Here is a 17,319-nt window from a genome sequence, read left to right on the forward strand (position 1 = left end):
TGACTGTACTCATTATACAAACAACACAGCTTAATCAGGACCTACTCTTAACCCAGCATTGCCATTCTATACTGCAGTGCATGGTGCGTCAGATAACCTAGGGAGAGGGCTTTCTAAATTAAATCAGTAATGCATTTGATGTTTTCTAGGACCAATTCCTCCATAGTGTATGACTGTATACTTCAAGATATTGGTGGCTAATAATAATTAGATAAATCCAGATGCATGTGCTCCAACTGATTTTTTTTTTTTCTTTCAATGCAATGAACTCACCAGACTTGAGGGAAAATGTGTTATTGGAGGAATTTACAATGACATCTGTTTTCTCTTTGGTGATGTCACCACTTGACACCTCAAGGGTCAGGTGGCCGATGCGCACAGAATGTTTCCCCAAAGACAGAGTGTTGACTTGACCCCATAATCCTGCGCACAAAGAGCAATCTATCACAGTCTCCTCTTTCTTCAGTGCACTTTCATGGCACAACAGATGGCAATGTAATATTTATTCAATCATTAAGAGTGACAGCAAGGAGTGGCCAATAGCTACAGCATACCTGCAAGATTTGAGAAATACTGAAACCAATGCATGCATAATTAAATGTTACCTGAGGTCTGTTGCGCTTTCTGTCTGTGAAAGCCCTGCCCTGTTCTGTTGGTGATGCCATATGGTTCACCTTTTCTCTCTCTATTGCTTCCTCCTTGGAATGCCCTCCTGAAGCACTACAACACCAATCATTCAACACAGTTACCATGTTTTAACCAATAGCATTAATGTTACAATATCACCACATATATGTCATATTAACAAAATTATGTGAAAGACCCTTACATTCACACTCTCTTGGTCAGAAGGGTGTACTATGATGACCACCTCCCTTAAGTGTTGAGGATCGATTTTTTCGGTTTCCTCCAACATAATCCTGGGGACCAGGTCTTTGGGAAAACCCAGATTCCCAGTCCCGATAGCAGGGAAGGTAACTGAGGCCAGTCTACGTGTGTCAACCTCTTGCAGACAATCCTTTATAATGTCCTTCAATACCTATTAATGTAAACAATTAACAAAGCATTTAAATAACTGCATGATAATAATGAAAATATACCTGAATGTCAAAGCAGATTATCTGCATAAAGACTGCTCTACAGAATATCCATTCAAGAATGTGTGTATAAAACGGTGTCTTTGATGAACCATAAATACTCAAATTCTGACTTAGTACATAACACAAGTTATACTTACAGTATACATATAATACAGTTGTGTTGTTTTAATTCAGTTTAGCTTAGTTCCAGTTTAGCCTAAACAAATCTATCAATTTTGACAGCTAACTGGTTAATCATATACTGTTAGTGTGTAATCATTAAATAGTTTGGGAGTTAAAACAACCTGGGTCTATTTGTGGTTATTAACGAAGACAAACCTTCATTTGGGAGCAAAATTAGTTTTGCGAGTTTTGAGCAAGACCGTTGTTTGCATTAGCAACTAAAGGGTTTAGAGTGTTGCAGCAGGCATACGCATACATCAAAATAAATCACTATTTTCAAACTACTGACCAAGTTCAAAAAAGCCTTACATTTCTGTGGTAATATCCATAGGGTTCCTACAGACAAACCAAAGTATTGCAGTATTTTTAATACCTCATTTTGAACTTTGTCAGTGGTTTGAAAATAGCAATTCATTTGTAGCCTACATGTGCGTATGCCCACTGCAACATGCTATAAACCAAATTGTTGCTAATGCAAACAATGGTCTAGCTCAAAACTCCTCCAATTCATGCAAATTTGCTCCCAAACAAAAGTTTGAACCTGTTATCAACCATAAATAGACCCCACATTGTATTAAGTCCAGAATTTACTTGTAACATTTTACACCATAGTTTCAAATTGAGTACATCTTTGCCAAAATGGTGACCTGTCTGAAATATAATGTAGCCTATGGTCCTTGACTTCATGTTAGAGTTCCCTTTCGTCTTGATGCCAAAACGTGAGAATCTGTGTGAATATCAGGAAAGGGCATGCTGTGTGCCGATAGAAAATCAAAGGCAGACAGACGTTTTGTTACAGTACTAATAACATGTTGAGAAACTGTCTGATGGACAAGGATTAATAAAAAATGGACAGAAGTTTTGTCACAATATTCTGTTGAGAGACTATGATGGTGAAAGATATTTCAGGCTTTTTTTAGGTTAGCTGGTCTTAAGCCACATTTAATACACCAGCCTGGCTGTGTTTCCAGTTGCAGTCTTTGCCCTTCAATTATTCTATGGTCTTTTGTGTCTTTGGTGTATTCTATTTGAGGTATTTTACTTTTAAACTACTGTGTTCTTCTATGCTTATGTCCTCTTTGCTCTTATGTATGCACTGTAAAGCACATTGAATTAACCCTGTGTATGAAATGTGAAATACAATTGCTTTGCCTTGCCTTTTATATGTAACATGACTATTTAAAAAATGACCCAAAGCAAAGACTATGACATAAAGCCCACTATCAACATTCCACACCAGCTGTACATACAGTACCTCTTCTGACTTGCCACCTCCGTTGTCCCATGGAGGGCAGACAGTATGGAAGACTTTCCTGCATCTGAGGTTGAAGCCATCTGTAATCACCATTTCCCCATATCTCATCTTGCCTCCTCTGGCCTCATCAGAGGCTGCTGACTGGAGCTGTGGTCCTGCAGCCCGGAGAAGAGCATTGGAGACGGCTCCTTGGGTGAGGTTCAGGTTCTCTGCAACTGTGTTCACCACAACCTCTGTCTGAAGGGTGTTGAGATTGTAATATAAAACATGTTAAAGTAAAAATGTATTACAAATAACGATACTGATGTGCTAATGAGTTACTTTTCACAAACAATACAAGAATATACATTTCTGATGTTTCTCTTGGAAAAATCAAATACAGTCAACCTACAGTTTACCTAAATTTTAACCAAATCACATTTAATATACAACTGACAAACACAAGACAAACTTACAGAAGCATCTTGAATGTTGCCTTTCTTCAGAAGTATCCTGACACCTTCAGATGTCTGTTTGCTCTCCAGGACTCCTGATGTATCTGGTCCTGTGGACCGCTTCTCTGAATGTGACCCTGTAGATGAACTCTTCCACTGTCTTTCTTCCCCACCATATCTTTCTGAATGTGACTGTGTAGATGAACTCCTCCACTGCATTTCTTCCTCATCATATCTTTCTGAATGTGACTGTGTGGATGAACTCCTCCACTGCATTTCTTCCTCATCATATCTTTCTGAATGTGACTGTGTGGATGAGCTTTGCCACCTCTTCTCTCCTTCCCACTGATTTCCAGGGCCATGATTGCCACTTCCACCGTATGTAGATCTTCGGGACGTAGCTTGTTGTGGGAACTCATCACTTCTTTCATCCTCATCATCATCCTCCAACATACTGTCGTCTTGAAGCAGAACAACACAGCGATGATCCCTCACCATCATTGATAGTAGCAAGCTCCCTTGTTCCTGAAACCACTTCTTTGCTCCAGGCTTACAAACTTTCAGTTCATCTATAAACAAACTAGTAGCCATCTTCTTAAAAGCATGAATAGCAGGTTTTACATACATTCTTTTTCCTGAAAGCTTGATTTGTGGATGTTTTGGAGGAAACTTTACCACCACCTCACCAACCTTTGCCAATTTTTTCCATTCCCCTGATTTATATTCTTCAATAAACCTTGTAGCAGCTAAACATTTGACTTTCACGATGTCCACAACCCTTGCATGATTTTGCAGGAACTCTTCAAGGATCTGGCTTGCTTCCTTGACAGGTTCAATAAAGCCAGATACAGTTAGACTGTCAGGATGGTTTGAAGATAACTTCAGCAGTGGAATCTTCCTGGGTGTGTTTAACATATTCAAAACTTCAGTGATTAGAGTTTTCCATTCTGACTTTCTGAGCACCTCCTGATCCTCAACAGTAAGAACCCTGAAAGCCAGAGTCTCTTTCATCCTTCCCACAGACTCATTCAGGGATCTTTCTGAGCTTCCAGTCAAAACCACAGCTCTGTCCTTGATCACATATATGGCATGGATTCCACGGGAGAAGAAGAGATGATCAGACATCGTCTCACTGTCTACTGCCATCAGGAACTCCACTATGTGACGGTCAAGCTCCATCGTCAATTGTTTCATCTGCATTCTCTTCTCAAGGACCCAGGTCTTCACAGTTAGGACCTCACGGTTTAGGCCTGAGAGGACCAGTTTCTTGCTATTGGGTTTGTAATCCAGCAACACCAGGGGGCAGGAGGTTGTGATGTATTGTGACAGGCCATCAAGCTGCAGGAGTTTAAACATGTCAGCAGGCAAATCCATTTCCTCTTCAACACTGTTCCCCTCTGCATCAAGCTGACTTGTAGTCTTATTCACTATGCCATCCACTATCTGTCTTAGATTATCTATATCTTTCGTCATTCCCGCCAATGTTAACTGTCCTTTAATGGAATCCATCTCCATGACAACATGGTCCTGCAGTTTTGGTAGCAGCTCTTCTGCCACTGAGCTACACACATCTGAGTTCATCATCTTCTCAAGTGTTCCATATTTGGACATGATCTGGTGGAAAGCATCTAAGGTGTTCTCCTTCCAGCCGTCTATGTGTTTGGCTGTGAGTCCCTTCATCTTCAGCAGGGTTGGGAGTGGGCTGAGCCGAAGGTCTGTGCTTTTTATGCTCACCTGGCAGTGGTGTGCCTGCATTTGGTCATTGATGTGAGATGTTAGTTTCTTCTTCTGGAGAAACTCATGCAAAGTTGGGTGAATGTGTATAGTGAAAGAGTCTGGAATTTTCCATCTTGGTCTGTCTTTACCACACAGGGCTGTGCCTAGTGACTCATAGTATGGATACATGCTGACTTCAACTTTGCAAATCTTGTGCTGCTTGTTTAACAATGTCTCAACATCTGAAATGTAAGAGTAAGAGTTTATAAAGTATAGCGTAAATAAGAGTTTCTTCAAAAGTAAGTTGTTATGTAGAAACTAATATAGAGCAAATGTCACACAACAGAGAAAATACTGTACAGGCAGATGTTTTTGATCTTCAAGATAAATATGCAGCACTACCCTGGGGGTTCAAGAATGTAACAACAGCAGCATTTTCCTCTGGTTCTGTCACAATAGTCTTCATCTCAACTCTCAGTTTCTCACAGTAGAGCTGCAGCAGGTCTTCAGTGGCCTGAGGTGGAAGCCCTTCAATCCTCAAACAACAAGTGCTTTCCAGGACTCTGACAATTAAATTGTTCTGCTGAAACTTTTTGCTGAGTTCAGCCTCTGTCACAAATCTCTCCATATCTGAAACAACAGTTTGCAGTTTCATGTATTTAATAGTCCACAAATATACTTTAATTCGATTTTTTTGAATAGTGTTAAATTCTTCCCAGATTCCCAGGTTTATTTGCTTCTATGTTCTTTCTTGGACCCATATCTTTGAATTCTGCCTCCTTGCATAGCTAAATCTACAGTAACATGATAGTATGTGTAGGATCATGTGTGCATAATCATTGATTACACACTCTGTCTCTAACTCTAACTTTCAGAAGAATACCCACGTTTGTTGGATTACCAATACCATTCTGTAGTCCTACCATATAACTAGAAACCTCACAGTTTTAACTCTCACAGTCAGTCGATGTAGTTTTTTTTTCCTGATTGAGCATATTGATAGTAGCCTAACATCTGCTAGTTGCAAAACTTGTTGAGGAATGAACAAAAAAACATTGGTTTTCGCTCTGAAATACCATCAAGTAAAATACACACCTGTGCACCACAACTTTCACTGACAAGAAATATGATTCCAGTAGGCCTACTTCCAAAAGGATTTTTTACATAGACAACAGGTGCGTTGTGCCCACCTGGACCCGTGGTCATATCCTGATCCCACCCATCAGTCTCTATCCCACCTACTTCCTGTCAATCTACACGGTCCTATCCAAATTAAGGCAAAAAGCCCAAAACGTACACATTTTTGATTAGCACATAATCAATAATCAAGCATAGAAAGTTCCAAAACGAGAGTGAGTCGAGCGGCCTGATGCAAACGTCTTTTCTGTGCTCTCAATCTTTATTGTTATTATTGTGAACAGTTTTATTCACCATTGGATTATTTTTCACCCCTATTTTTCATTGTACCTGAGAACATGCCAAAATAGAACTAACACATACCTTTAGGGTACCTGAATGTTACAACAGCAACACAGGACTCATAGATCATCTCCATAGAGTATTCTTCCTCAGAAACACCACTGATGCTCTCAACTATCAGTCCCAGAAGGTTTCTGGTCATCTCTTCTGGGATGTTTTCCACAACAGCTTTTGACCAATAAGCAAAAGTTCTATGAAACCTATCCTTTAGAGAATAATATACAGTACTGTAGATAAAATATGTTATAATAGTGGTGGCAGCAGTTCGTTGTGGCTAATCATACCTGCACATTTTTTCTCTGAAGGTGGTTTTTCAGTTCCTTTATTCTGGAAATGTAAACAAAGAATATTTGTCGTTATACCCAAGCTATTGAAAATGAATTTATGTCTACAGATGATATGCAGATATGGCAAAGAGGTTGATGGTGACTTGATATGACTTCAAATGAATATGATCAGTACAGCTTAGTACAAATTTACTGCTGATTCAGAGAAAGGCCTGGTTGCTCCAAGTCCAGTTGCAAATATCAGTAGTGTTTAAGGTGATAACCATAACCTAAGAAATACAAGCAATCTGGACAGGCACCATGCAGTTCATTATAGGTTGTTCTCAAGAAATGTTAGTGCCTGCTTTTATCATCATGCGGAAGTATACCTCTCAATCTGGTTAGTTCTATAAAGCAGGTAGTAAACAGGTGGAAACCTACCATAAATGGTCTAGAAATCGTCCATTTTGGTCTGTCTTTACCATACAGTGCTGTGCCTAGAGACTCATAGTATGGATACATGTAGACTTCAACTTTACAGATGCTGTGCTTTCTGTGTAAGATGTCCACAAGATCTAAATATGGTGTGAAAGAGTCAAAAACGATACATTACATGCAGGAATGCTCTGTTTTCTGAAGGAGAACACAAGAACATTTATTTTTTGGGAATCCTGACCTTGGCCTTGAGGTCCACACTTACTTATGAGATAACGGGTCAGCTAGCTAGCATAATCAAAGTCAAATAATTCATTCCATCCATCCAGTTAATATAGCATGCCATATAGGCTGGGTAAAGCCTATTTTTAAGTCTAGACTTAAAACATATCTCTTTAGTGCTTCCCATAGATAGGTATGGTGCAGTGTGGAACTTCAACCACCTCAGGGTCTTATTGGAACGGACCACCTCTGCTGTGGGCTTGTGTGACTGGTGACCCAGTCATGCGTCCCATGGTGGCTACTGACCACACCTGTGCTGGTGCTGACCACCCTCCACCCTCCCCTTAGTTATGCTGCTTTAGCATAGCGCTGTCATGGACTTTTCATGTGTCATGCTGAACAACTCCTCTTCTCCCCTCTCCCTCTGTCTCTCTCAACTCTCCCTCTTTCCTTCTCTCCCTGTCCTGTCATTCAACTCCCTCTACTTCCCTCTCCCCCCTCCCTCTAGTATAATAATTTATATCACCATTGATATGCGTACTACTATTAATACCAACCATCTGACTTATAGTACTACTAACCCACTTTATTTCTCTTCCCATTCCCCTATATCTCACCTGTGAGGTAAATCATTACCAGTCATCAGCCATCTTTGTGCCTGGCCCTCATCACACCTGAAGTCCCATCCCTGACTGCCCTACCATCGCCATCACCATCCCTATGACTGCCCTACCATCGCCTGCTGTGGTTCCCTGCCCGGAATCCTGGACCACGCATCCTAGCGACCTATTACTTTCCGAAATTACTAATGGACAATTTATTCCCTACACTGGACTATTTGAACTTTCTGATACTACAAATGACTTTACTCTACTGTAACTGACCCTAGGCAGATGGGTTGGGCCCTTGAGTCGTGGTTTCTTCCTATATGTATCTCCAATTCTAGGGAGTTTTTCCTTGCCCCTGTTACTCATGGGCTCTCTTTGAATGTTTAACACTCTGTAAAGCTCCATGAGACGTGTAATGTTTTGGCGCTCTATAAGTGAAATTAAATTGAAAATTGAAATTGAAAGCAGCTTGATCTGCCAGCGATTTGGATTTTGCCCTGCAGCTCAGGTTGGAAACCTGCACATCTATCTCTCCTGCTTCTTGTCCACATTGGCTGGGTCCAATCATAAACTGGCATATCCACCAGGCGAACCCTGTTCGTTGGTCTGATTGGTTGAAGGACTATCCAAGCATATGGTGTCAACTATGCCCATCGCGCAGACTAATCTTTAAAAAATGATCTTAGTATGGTGATAGCCAGACTATAGGACATACTCTTTAAGAGAAAATGTGTTACCCTCTGGTTTGCAGAATGTGACAACAGCAGCATTTTCCTCTGGTATCATAATAATAGTCTTCACTTCAACTCGTAATGTTTCATAGTAGAAATCCAGAAAGTCTCTGTTGGCCTGAGGTGGTAGACCCTCTATCCTCAAACTGCAGGTACTTTCCAGGACTTGGGCACTCAGATTGTACTGCTGGAACTTTTTGCTGATCTTGGCTTCGTTCAGAAACGTCTTCACATCTGAAACACCAGCAGAGTATATTTCATGTAGACTAATACCTTTACAATATCTTTACCTAATTAAGCAATCTATATTGGATGTAAAGTTAGAAGTGCTACAAGATGATGTAGGCTGCTTGTAGGCTATATATTGTGAGTAGGCTCCCAGGGTGTGGGGCATAGACATAGAGTAACAGAAGATATCTCTGAAAAGACAAAAAGATCTATGCAACAGCTGATGGGATTCTGTTTTTTAGTGATATCAGTTACACACAGGAAAATGAGCTAAAGTACTATTGGTTAGGGAATTCCTACATGACTGATCAATAACCAACCAAACAACACTTCATGGAAACATTAACTCCACTGCCACATTTCGTTTGAATAAAGACAGATGTAAAATAAGACTAAAATAATTAGCTTGACACCAAACTAAAGCCAGACACATACCATTGTTGTGGCTGAATGTTATGACAGCAACATGGGATTCATTGATCAGCTCAATAGTGTAGTCTTCCTCAGAAACACCACTGATATTCTCCACAACCAAACCAAGTAGGCCCAGGTCACTTGACATGTTTTCTGGAATATTCTCCACAACAGCAGCTTTGGACTGATAAGTATTGTCATCTTTAATCTCCTGAAGTGCCAATACTGGAACAGGAGTGATGGTACTGGAACTTTCCTGCTGAGGAGCTAAATGGGAAAATTATCATTACTGTAGATCAGGATTTGGACACTTTTGTCAAAAGCGACTTTCAAATAAAACAATAGAGAAATTAGAATTCAACAGTTTGAAAAGTTGGTAAGATAATGTTATGCCGTTTCAAAAACATTTTTTGTCACATACAGCAAACATCCACTAGCTGCCTGTTCCCTGAATACCATGAAGGAAAAGCGGTCTCAGTGGACACCCTTTTTGAAGTTCCGCTGCTTGTTGTTAAAGGGAATGACAGATGTCATTCTCATTTGTTTTAAGGATGTTACGTCCAAAACATGCCCATGACTGATTAAAAAACATAAGAACAGCCCTTTTCGCCCTGCGCCCAGCGTTTGATCACAAAATCAGGCCATTAAATTAGTGAATGTGGATTGGCCACGGTTTTAATGTCTAATGCCTGACCATCCGTTTCTGATCGCCAACATACTGTAGGGCCCTGGGAATGAATGATAACACTGACTGAGAGAAGATGCCAGGATTTCCCCAAATTCTGCCCTAGAGGAAACTGTTGCGAAGGACTGCTGGTTCAGCCACAACGCCGTTCACGTGAGCAACCGGTTGTTGCCGCTAGGTCATGCTCGTGGTACTATAGAAAAATTTAATTTAGGTTTTGCTAGGATTGCTAGGCCGTAACATGCAATAGAATGCCCTCAGTCTCAGTCTTACCCTCAGTCTTACTGTCAGAAGGTGGTATTTCTGTTATTTCACTGGATGGTACCTGGAGAGGGAACAAATTTGTTTAGTATTATGGGTAGGGATGTTCTTTAAAAAAAAAGAAAACTAATAACTTAATATTGCTGGTGGATGCTTACACTGAATGAACCTGGAGTCTTCTTTCTTGGTCTGTCTTTACCATATAAAGCTGTGCCAAGTGACTCATAGTATGGATGCATATCGACTTCAACTTTGCAGATTGTGTGCTGTTTGTTTAACATAGTAACAACATCTGAAATGTAGTAAAAAAAACAAATTATAAATCCAAAACATCATCTGCTATGAGCATTGAACTTCTGCAGTGAAAAATTGAAAATGAAAAACATAATATTAATCTTTGAGACACATATATTACCTTCAGGTTTCAAGAATGTGACAACAGCAGCTTTTTCCTCAGGTATCATGACAAAAGTCTTCATTTCAACTCTCATATTCTCACAGTAGAGATGCAGAAGATCTTTGTCAGCCTGAGGAGGCAGACCTTCTATCCTCAAACTGCACGGTCTTTCCAGGACCTGGGCAGTCAGACCGTACTGCTGGAATTTTTTGTTGAGTTTGGCTTCGGCCAGAAATGTCTCCACATCTGCAAAAGCAGCATTGTAGTTGAATCACACTTCAATTACAAGCATTGTAGTTGAATTACACTTCAGTGGGTAATTATAATTCAATGAAAAGCAAGCCACTGGGTTCCTTGTCGGTGAAATACATGTGCAATCAAATCATAGTGAACAAATGTTTCCGTAGACTTCACAAGATTAACATTAGGAGATTGATTAGTAGTGCAACCATTATAATATTTAGAGGTTGTTAAAGCACAATCGACCACCTACTATCAGAGTGAATGAAGGTCACAACAGCAGCATGGGACTCATAGATCATCTCCATCGAATAGTCATCCTCAGAGACGCCACTAATGTTCTCCACTATCAGTCCCAAAACCTCTCTGGTCATGTCCTCTGGGATGTTCTCCACAGCAACAACATTGACCTTGCAGGTCTCTTCAACCTCTTCTTTCTGAACTTCAACAGCAGAAGATGCACTGGAACCTTCACTCAAGGGATCTACAAGTGAAAAAGGATGTGAGTTTTATTTGCCTTGGGTAATATCAAATGTACACTACAATGTACAATATCTCTACATATTTTCCATGAATGCTACTGAAGCTCTGGAGGAATCTTCTAGCAGATCCGCATGTGTGATTAGCATAACAATATAGAGCAACTTCAAAAGCAAATCTAGACAAGCTGGTTGGGTAGTATACATGGAAAAGGCCTCTCTATATGGAGCACAACAAAACTATGGAATTTAAAAGGCATGTTTTGGCAGTGGTCCTTGCCAGCAACAATGGAAGGAATTACATGTTAGTCAACTGTTCTGTATTGATGATGATGTTCTGTAGGTCGGGACTTGTGATGAGAAGTAAAAATCTTAAAATGTATCAACTACAAGTAGGGAATGAAGATGAAACATTAATCTTCAAAATGCAAATTGACCAACCATGTCTCATATAAACATGAGTAGAGAAAGGAAATTGCTCAATATATATGAAACGGTTATTTATAAACATACATCCATTTATTATGTTTCCTTTTTTGTCTTGCTAGAACACATACCATGCCCTACAAAAGACCATACCATGCCCTACAAAAAATGGGTTTAAAAAAGGTAATGTACCTGCAGATAGAACTTCAACCCCTGGAAGGCCTACATCAGTTGCCTCCTTGAAAACAAAGAAAATAAATAGCAACTTGCTTCAGTTCAGACAAAAACTACAAAGGGAAGTGTTCCAAGGAACACAGATGCTGCAATGAAACTTCTGCAATTCAAAACAGTCCTCATAACACTGTAGAGGTTTAGTAATGATATAAAGTTGTTCAATGTAGGATGACCAGACGTTCCGGGGATGGTCCCTGGGTTCGGTGACCTGTCCCCTGCTAGACCTTTCTGTGGACAGACCCGAAATTGGAAAAAGAAAGAAAGAAAGAAAAAAAAACTTACCAAATGTATAATTGTGCACCCTACATGCACAGGCTGAAGCCAGCCAGAGCAACCGCTCAGCTCAGAGCTCAGAGCTGTTCTAGAATGGCCATCTAGAATACCCATACTGTATTTCTGGTATTTTGATTGGTGGAACAATAGCATGGTAGAATATTTGCCCTTTCTGAGAGACAGCTACAAGACAGGCCTCTTTCTTTCATCCATTCATTCAGTCTGTCTAAAGGTAAACTGGGTGTATGGCAATGGTTTTCATTAGGGGAAAACTGATTCAACCACCTAAACCATCTTTTCTGAAAGCATATGCCATGGACTGTGGTATGTTCCATTCTCTTCCATACTTTGTTGCCCATACATACAGCAGTAATATATTGAAGATACATAAATCGGGTATATGGCTAATATAATAACAATATAAAAGGAGACCTTATTTTGTGTGAAGTGTCTGACAGATACCTGTTCATTACAGCTTATTTTGAAAGTTATGAATGTTCTTGACCTCCGATACTTTGTGATCAGAGAATACAACTCTTTGCTAATCAATTCTCTTGCCATTTAAGTGAACTATGATAAGATAAACTTCTTTATGAATGGTAAGGGTAGTGTCATCATTTTAGGTTTCCAAAGATATACAGTGGGTATAGTAAGTATTCAACCCCATGCTAAAGTTGACTAAAAATAGGAATATAAAATCATCTTTTGAGAATTGATTGTAATGCCTTAATTCAAAAAATGAGTAAAAATCAAACCGCTAAGGACACTAATTTTCTTTGTGATTGAAGAATGTATCGTAAATAGATAAATGTTCTTCCTTAAATACAGGTTGCATAAGTATTCAACCCCTATGTTAAATTCCCATAGGAGCAGGAGGAGTTTTTATATGTTTTTATTTTTAAAGGCCAGCTATTTCATGGATCCAGGATAATATGCATCCTGATAAAGTTCCCTTGGCCTTTGGAATTAAAATAGCCCCACATCATCACATACCCTTCACCATAGATAGAGATTGGCATGGTGCTTTTTCCAGTTAGCCTATTAGCCTGTTTGATTTGCATTGAGCTCAATGAGCATCAAACAGGCTAATTGGCTAACTGTAAAAAGCACCATGCCAATCTCTAGCTATGGTGAAGGGTATGTGATGATGTGGGGCTATTTTAATTCCAAAGGCCAAGGGAACTTTATCAGGATGCATAATATCCTGGATCCATGAAATAGCTGGCCTTTAAAAATAAAAACATATAAAAAATCCTCCTGCTCCTATGGGAATTTAACATAGGGGTTGAATACTTATGCAACCTGTATTTAAGGAAGAACATTTATCTATTTACGATACATTCTTCAATCACAAAGAAAATTAGTGTCCTTAGCGGTTTGATTTTTACTCATTTTTTGAATTAAGGCATTACAATCAATTCTCAAAAGATGATTTTATATTCCTCTTTTTAGTCAACTTTAGCATGGGTGTGAATACTTACTATACCCACTGTATATAAAAAAGCATTACATGTTTTGGAGCTATAATACATATCCCTGTATTTTGTCTAAGATATCTGGTCACCTTACTTTTAAAAAAAAATAGACAATAGTCAGGAGAAATTCCTAATAGAGCCAAACATTGCAGCTACAGAGGCTTTCACAACTATTCCATAACTGCATGGCTAGATCAAAACGGCGATGTCCCATTTCCCCTATATAGATTCAGTCAGAGCCATGGTTCAGTATGGTGCGTTCATCAGCAACTGGGAAGTGGGAGAGTTATAGCTTTTACAGGGGGTACTTCACACCTGAACTGGGGACTTCCCAGTTTGAAGTGGGGGCTTTGGGAGAGCTCCCAGGAGAATGTTTTCACGCCATTCAACATAGTGAACGCTCTCACTTCAGAAGTGGTGAGTATAAAGTAGGAACCTTCCCACTTTCCCAGCCGCACGAACGCATTGTTAATCATTCTATTTGTCTGTCGAGTCCGGTTCCACGGGAAGGAACACAGAGCTGGCTTAGTACAATACTTGCTTCTCTGTTGACTTTGACCTGGGCCAACTTTATCTTGATCACTTGGGTTGGGTATACCCTACCTACGCCCAACCGTGTCACATGCTGAAACACGAGAAGACGTGGTAGCCTATTTGACACCCGATACGCACACTATAGCCTACGGTTTTGATAACGCAATTACAAACTCAAACTTACCGATTTTCTCTCCGAGCTTAGATGTATCTTAATCTGCTCCTTATCAATAATGATTCCGTGATGTTTTTGGAGCAGGACTCGCTTTTGTACTGAAAAATTCACATCCGGTTACGAAGATATGTAGCCTAGGCTACATAATAATAATAATGATAATAACAATAATAATAATTATAATAATAATAATAATAATGATAATAACAATAATAATACTACTAATAATAATAATACATATAATACATATAATGAAGATAATGGTCGGCATCGACTTCGCCAAATTAATTAGGCTACAGGTCTTACCCTCCTCTAGTTTGAACCAAATAGTTGCTGAGTTGCATTTCTCGTCATACTCCACCACACAGTCACCCCCGCCAGATTTCCTCTTACTTTGAAAATATATTTGGAGTTTTTGCCGAATCGCTTTACAATGGCTGGGGGACCAGTCACCCTTCACGAAAACACAGTGCGCATATCCGTCGCCCATCCTGCCATTTTCCACTAGGCTACCTAGGCCTACTAAGTCTCACTTTCGTTTCAGGTCATGATAGCCTGCTTGCAGCGCATGACCGCTTCTAACATCGCACACCTCTCACGGAAGTGCGCGAAGAGCATTTTACTGTCTATGAGAGCATCACAGGGTTAGACTATTTCTTCATATCTACTTTAAATAATTTGTAGGCCCATAACACAAAAAAGATCAATCGGTTTGCTGATCAGCTACACTACACTATATGGACAGAACAAGAAATTCAACCGCTTTGAACATTTCACATCTCTCACGGAAGCGCGCGCCATATAATAGGGTTCTTTCTTGCTATCAAACGATTTTCTACTATAAATAGGCTAGGGTAGCCTACTTTTTTATACATTTGCAAGAATGTGTATAACATAATAAGATCAATCAGTTTGCTAATCAGCTAATACACCATGACCATGGACAGACATCTGGCCATTATAGGAACGTTTATAGGCTAACATTGGTTTCCCGTTTACAAACTATGCGCGCGCGACTGTGGGGGTAAACACGGCTAGGCCTGGGCCCGGTTCTCATGGATACATGCACTTACGAGGGTTTTCAACGATTCATCTTAAGATCGTTGGTTTTTCTAACTGTTTTCTGAACATGAGCACGTGTGTACTTAGATGCCCTTAAGGGGAGCTGTCCACGTTAATAGTCCTGAAATATCCTCTGATTTGCACCCTCACGGCTAGGCTACTTTAAATTTGGGATTTACAGTAGACTAAACATTGATTCACTTTAATACGAAAATATAAAACTTTGACATCTGCATGTAAGCATCCTCAGTAGGCTAGGCCTATACCGCACATAGCCTACATACATGTACATAATAGTAATGTAACGAGAGCCTGGTTCTGGACTGTCGACTCCGATGCAGCGAGTGTGAATGACTATTAGTTGGTGTTATGTCGGTTTTAGTAGTTGTGTTTACCTGGCTGTGTATGTGCTAGCATGTGTAGTCGTCCCTTATACCTCATGTTTTAATCCCTGTGTTGTATGTGCCCACCCTGTTTGTGTGTTGCGTGCGTGTTGGTCTTTATAGCTACTCGTGTGTTGAAAGTGGTTGGACTGAGAGTGATAGTGCTAATTAACGACAAGCTAGCTAGCCGACATCGACTCATCGTTTTTTTGCAATATCTATACACATAATATACTTACAATACCTTACTATAACTCGCTTATCGGCCATGCTTGTTCTTTACTTGTGAGAATCCCATTATGTGACACATAGTATGTGCTGTCTGCGCAATAGTGTTTCGATTGTCACTGATGAAGACGTTTGAAGATGAGGAAAAGGTAGTTAGAAAGTGAGAGAAATTTTGGAACATTAGGCCTACTCTAAAATTCTCCTTTAATGTTTCATCCCTGATCAAATTTAAAAAATCAAACATTCGCCAGTGTTATTATTTAGAATCTGGTGCATTTTGGAGTGTTAATATTGTAGCGCCGAGGCTATAGGCCCCTTGTTAGACTGCTCTGTTTGTTTCCCCTGTGTCTCCTGTTTTCCCGGTCTGTGCGCGTGTGTGTGTGTGTGCGTCTGTGTCTCCCTCTCCCTCCTGTGTCATAGAATGTGTCAATCAGTTCTGATGTGTTGTGATTGGGGGGAGGTGTCCAGGGGGGAATATTTAGGGGATCAGATAGGTTAGTTATTGATAGGGGAGGGATTAGAATAAGGGATTCTAAGACGTTTACTAAGTTTTATCAGAGTTGAAGTAAATTACGTGCGAGTGAGTTGTGTTGAGTGATTGAGTGACTGAGTTAGCAAATTAGGGATTAGCAGTGAGCACTTTGTTGTTTTTGAGTGGACACCTCCTGCTGCCCGTGTACTAGCCTGTAATTTATTGAGAGAATAAATTACCGGAGTTTTTGGAACGACATTCAGCCTCCCTGTCTCCTAACTTCTCCTCGGCGCTACAATATTATTAGGCTACTGTATGAGAAATGCTTAGGCCTACAATAATCTCAAATTGTGTGAAAAGTGGAGTGGTCAAAATTATTAGTCCCCATGTGATTTATTGCTTTTAAAAACACACGACCAACCAGTCACCTTTCAAGCCGCACCTTTGCAGTCAGTTTATGTCCAGCAGAGGTGGAAAAAGTACTAAAATATTGTACTCAAGTAAAAGTACCAATACTTTGCTGAAATATTACTCAAGTACAAGTTACAATACCCATCTGAAAATATACTCAAGTAAAAGTAAAAAGTAGTTAACTAAAAATGTACTTTAAGTAAAAGTTAGCCTACTTAGTTACTTTTTTTGTTTAGGGAGGCAGCTAAGGCAGCTAAATTGCCAGGTAATACAGATTGTCTTATTTTCTTTTTCATACTGACAGTAGGCTACTCCATGACCTTGAGTAATGGAGATCTTTATGGCGCAACAGGCTACAACGCTCATACCACATGCGGGTCCGAGTGCCCACAGGGACCCAGATTCGAGTCCGGCCTGCGGTCATTTCCCAATCCCACCCTATCTCTCTCTCCCACTTGCTTCCTGTCTCACCCTTTGCTGTCCTATACAAATAAAGGCAAAAAAGCCAAACAAATATTTTTTTTAAAAACTAGA

At 39.9% G+C, this 17,319-nt stretch overlaps 1 protein-coding gene across 1 annotated transcript in view; it reads right to left on the reverse strand.

Annotated features, from left to right (window-relative positions):
• LOC134080818 (protein mono-ADP-ribosyltransferase PARP14-like) overlaps positions 1–14,726 on the reverse strand; it is a 28,158-nt gene extending 13,432 nt beyond the window's left edge. Inside the window, 19 exon segments of the mRNA XM_062537428.1 lie at positions 274–423; positions 606–720; positions 830–1,039; positions 2,518–2,754; positions 2,973–4,909; positions 5,070–5,297; positions 6,168–6,314; positions 6,431–6,473; positions 6,854–6,987; positions 8,415–8,642; positions 9,072–9,317; positions 10,009–10,060; positions 10,155–10,288; positions 10,412–10,639; positions 10,887–11,117; positions 11,731–11,776; positions 11,821–12,000; positions 14,239–14,327; positions 14,536–14,726. Of these exon segments, the coding sequence (XP_062393412.1) occupies positions 274–423; positions 606–720; positions 830–1,039; positions 2,518–2,754; positions 2,973–4,909; positions 5,070–5,297; positions 6,168–6,314; positions 6,431–6,473; positions 6,854–6,987; positions 8,415–8,642; positions 9,072–9,317; positions 10,009–10,060; positions 10,155–10,288; positions 10,412–10,639; positions 10,887–11,117; positions 11,731–11,776; positions 11,821–12,000; positions 14,239–14,327; positions 14,536–14,719 (4,819 nt within the window). The 5' untranslated portion in view covers positions 14,720–14,726.
• Positions 14,727–17,319: the final 2,593 nt, after the last annotated feature.

This window comes from Sardina pilchardus, chromosome 5, assembly GCF_963854185.1.
Source record: "Sardina pilchardus chromosome 5, fSarPil1.1, whole genome shotgun sequence".
NCBI classification, from domain to species: Eukaryota; Metazoa; Chordata; class Actinopteri; order Clupeiformes; family Clupeidae; genus Sardina; species Sardina pilchardus.